This window comes from Sinocyclocheilus anshuiensis, unplaced genomic scaffold (genome assembly GCF_001515605.1).
Source record: "Sinocyclocheilus anshuiensis isolate Anshui unplaced genomic scaffold, SAMN03320099.WGS_v1.1 scaffold2166, whole genome shotgun sequence".
Lineage (NCBI taxonomy): Eukaryota > Metazoa > Chordata > Actinopteri > Cypriniformes > Cyprinidae > Sinocyclocheilus > Sinocyclocheilus anshuiensis.
Genome location: NW_015557079.1, coordinates 986,522 through 989,133, shown reverse-complemented (window position 1 = coordinate 989,133; position 2,612 = coordinate 986,522). Strand labels below are relative to the sequence as shown.

At 36.3% G+C, this 2,612-nt stretch overlaps 1 protein-coding gene across 5 annotated transcripts in view; it reads left to right on the top strand.

The window, feature by feature from the left end:
- The window catches only part of LOC107676863 (1-acyl-sn-glycerol-3-phosphate acyltransferase gamma-like), a 32,503-nt gene that overhangs the window by 27,012 nt on the left and 2,879 nt on the right, over positions 1-2,612 (top strand). For all 5 annotated transcript variants that reach the window (XM_016471569.1, XM_016471573.1, XM_016471570.1 and 2 more), the window contains 3 exons: positions 1,177-1,279; positions 1,551-1,626; positions 1,748-1,946. In XM_016471569.1, the coding sequence (XP_016327055.1) occupies positions 1,177-1,279; positions 1,551-1,626; positions 1,748-1,946 (378 nt within the window). The remainder of the gene's footprint in view (positions 1-1,176; positions 1,280-1,550; positions 1,627-1,747; positions 1,947-2,612) is intronic.

The following is a 2,612-nucleotide window of genomic DNA, read 5'->3' as shown; positions in this document are numbered from 1 at the left end:
ACGGAAATTTACTTTCCCTTCAGTCTGAGGCTTATTCATTTCACTTTTGGTGTGAAAAGGCTTTTATATTTGCCAAAAATAGTTATTTTAAAATCAAACAAGCAACCCCTGTCCAGATTTAAAAAGTAATGCAAAAGTAACATAACGCATTACTTTCCATAAAAAGTAACTAAGTAACGTAATTAGTTACTTTTTTATGGAGTAACGCAATATTGTAATGCATTACTTTTAAAAGTAACTTTCCCCAACACTGGTGATGCATGTCTAGTATTGTGATTGTGTTCTGTGGTGCTTTATAATTCAACAGTAATTAGTTTTATAGGACATCACTTGCAGATTGCTTGTTTCAGGATTGTTCTTTCCTCTAATGAGGTGACTGAAATGGACTCGTGAACTTGATTTGACTGCAGATGGGCCATCATGAATGCATTTCATCTGCTTTCCATCATCCTGATTTTCATGCCAATTATGCTCAATTCATACTCTATTGAGCTTCTTCCCCTCTTATCCTGACATGAATTATATCTGGTGCTCTGAATCTTTAATTACATTAGAAACATTATTTACTTTAGGAGTTGGCCCAAAAACAAATTGTCATTATTTGCTTGCTATAATGTCATTCCAAACTTTGTTTGGCTGACTTAATTTCTTCTTTGGAACACATAAGATTTTTTCAAGAATGTATTGGTCCCATTTATCCATTCAATTATTGTGAATGGGGACTGAAGTTTTCAAGCTTCAGAAAGGATGCAAAAGCTCTGCAAAAGTAGTCCATGCGACTCATTCACTTTATGATATATTATATTTATCAAATATTTACGGTATTTTGAATTTATATGATGGCTTTGTGTGAGGTAAAGACTGAAAATGAAAAAAGGATAGTTCACCCAAAAATGAAAGTTCTGTCATCATTTACTCACCCTCGTGAAGTTAAACCCGTATGACTTTCTTCTTTGGAACGTAAATACAGATATTCTGAAGAATCTTGGTAGCTTGAGCAATTCACTTCCATTGCATAAACAAAATCACGAGGATGAATGACATCAGTATGAGTAAACGAAGACAGAAGTTTCATTTTTGGGTGAACTATCCATCTAAGTTCTATACACTGTATTTTTTGCAACATTCAAACATTTCATTCCATAACATGAAAATGTATTTGTTCTGTTTGAACAGTGAAAGCTGTGTACGATGTCACGCTGAACTTCAAAGACAAGCAGAACCCGACCCTGCTGGGCATCGTTAACGGGAAGAAATACAAAGCAGACCTGAGCATCAGGTGAGTCAGAGCTGAAGTTCACTATATTTTCATTAGCTGCTGTACTTCCAAAATCTGACATGAGATTTGAATTGTGAACTTGTGAGTGTCCAAGTTCTCATTCACAAGCTTTTGAGTGTTTTGTGTCTTATTGCTGACCTGAGATCTCCTTAAATATTTGGATTAAGATTGTAACTACCTAGTTTAGCACCTCTTCTGCTGCATGCTGTTACAGCGCCCTCTATTGGAGTGTGTCATGTGCTGCTCTGACCTCTCGCTGTTCTGTCCGCAGGCGCTTTCCTGTGGAGGAGATTCCTGATGATGAGAAGGAGTGTGCTGACTGGTTACACAAGCTCTACCAAGAGAAGGTATGAAGCTCAGGCTTTATTTGAACTCTGTTTTTTGAGTTGAATTGTTATTGTTTTATTTTGCATCTGATTTATTGCGTTGACGTGTGCTGCAATTCATCCGACGTCTCTGTCTTTCAAGGATGCGTTACAAGAACACTATGAGAAGGAAGGCTGTTTCCCCGGCCCCACCATCAAAACCAAACGTCGCGTTTGGACACTTCTGAACTTCCTGTTTTGGGCTACTCTCCTGCTTTCTCCGCTTATTAACTTTGCCTGGGATGTCTTTGTCAGCGGTTCTCCCCTCCTCATCATTGGCTTTATGATCTTCCTCATTGTTGGTCAGTCGTTGTTTTATTCATGTGCTCTCATAGTGGTTTTCTCAAGTTTTTGTAGCTTATTCATGTAGATTACAAGGGATATTTATCCATATATGTTAGCATAGAGATCTGTGTGGTTGTGTACATTTAAAATGACAAAATTTGCTTTTAGCACAAATACACATTTAAAGTTTACAATCTTTTTTTTCTAAATGAGCTGAAAACGAAAAAAAATGAAAATTGAGTTTGGGTAATTGAACTCTGTCTGCTGTTCAGAGTGTTGTATTCTCAGGTGATAAAGTAAACCAGTTGTATTTAGTGTTGTCACGGTACCAAAATTTCAGTATTCGGTACCGATACCAGTGAAAATCCACGGTTCTCGGTACCAATTTCGGTACCAAAGCAAAACACAAAAACATGCTAATTGAACAACATTTTTATTAATAACGTTAAACAAAAATTAAATGTACAAAACCAATGCCATTCTTTATACTTATTTAAAAGTGTTTCTAGTTTTCCCACAAGTAATAAAAGTATGAAAAAAGTAAACAAGTTTCACCCAAAAGTTTAGTCATAGTTCTGCTGCCACTGAAAAACATCTGTAAACTGTTGTCTGTTTTAGGGTTTGCTGGTGTGTTTCAGGATCTTCCTCAGTCTGCAGCTGTAAAAGGAAAATATAATATACTT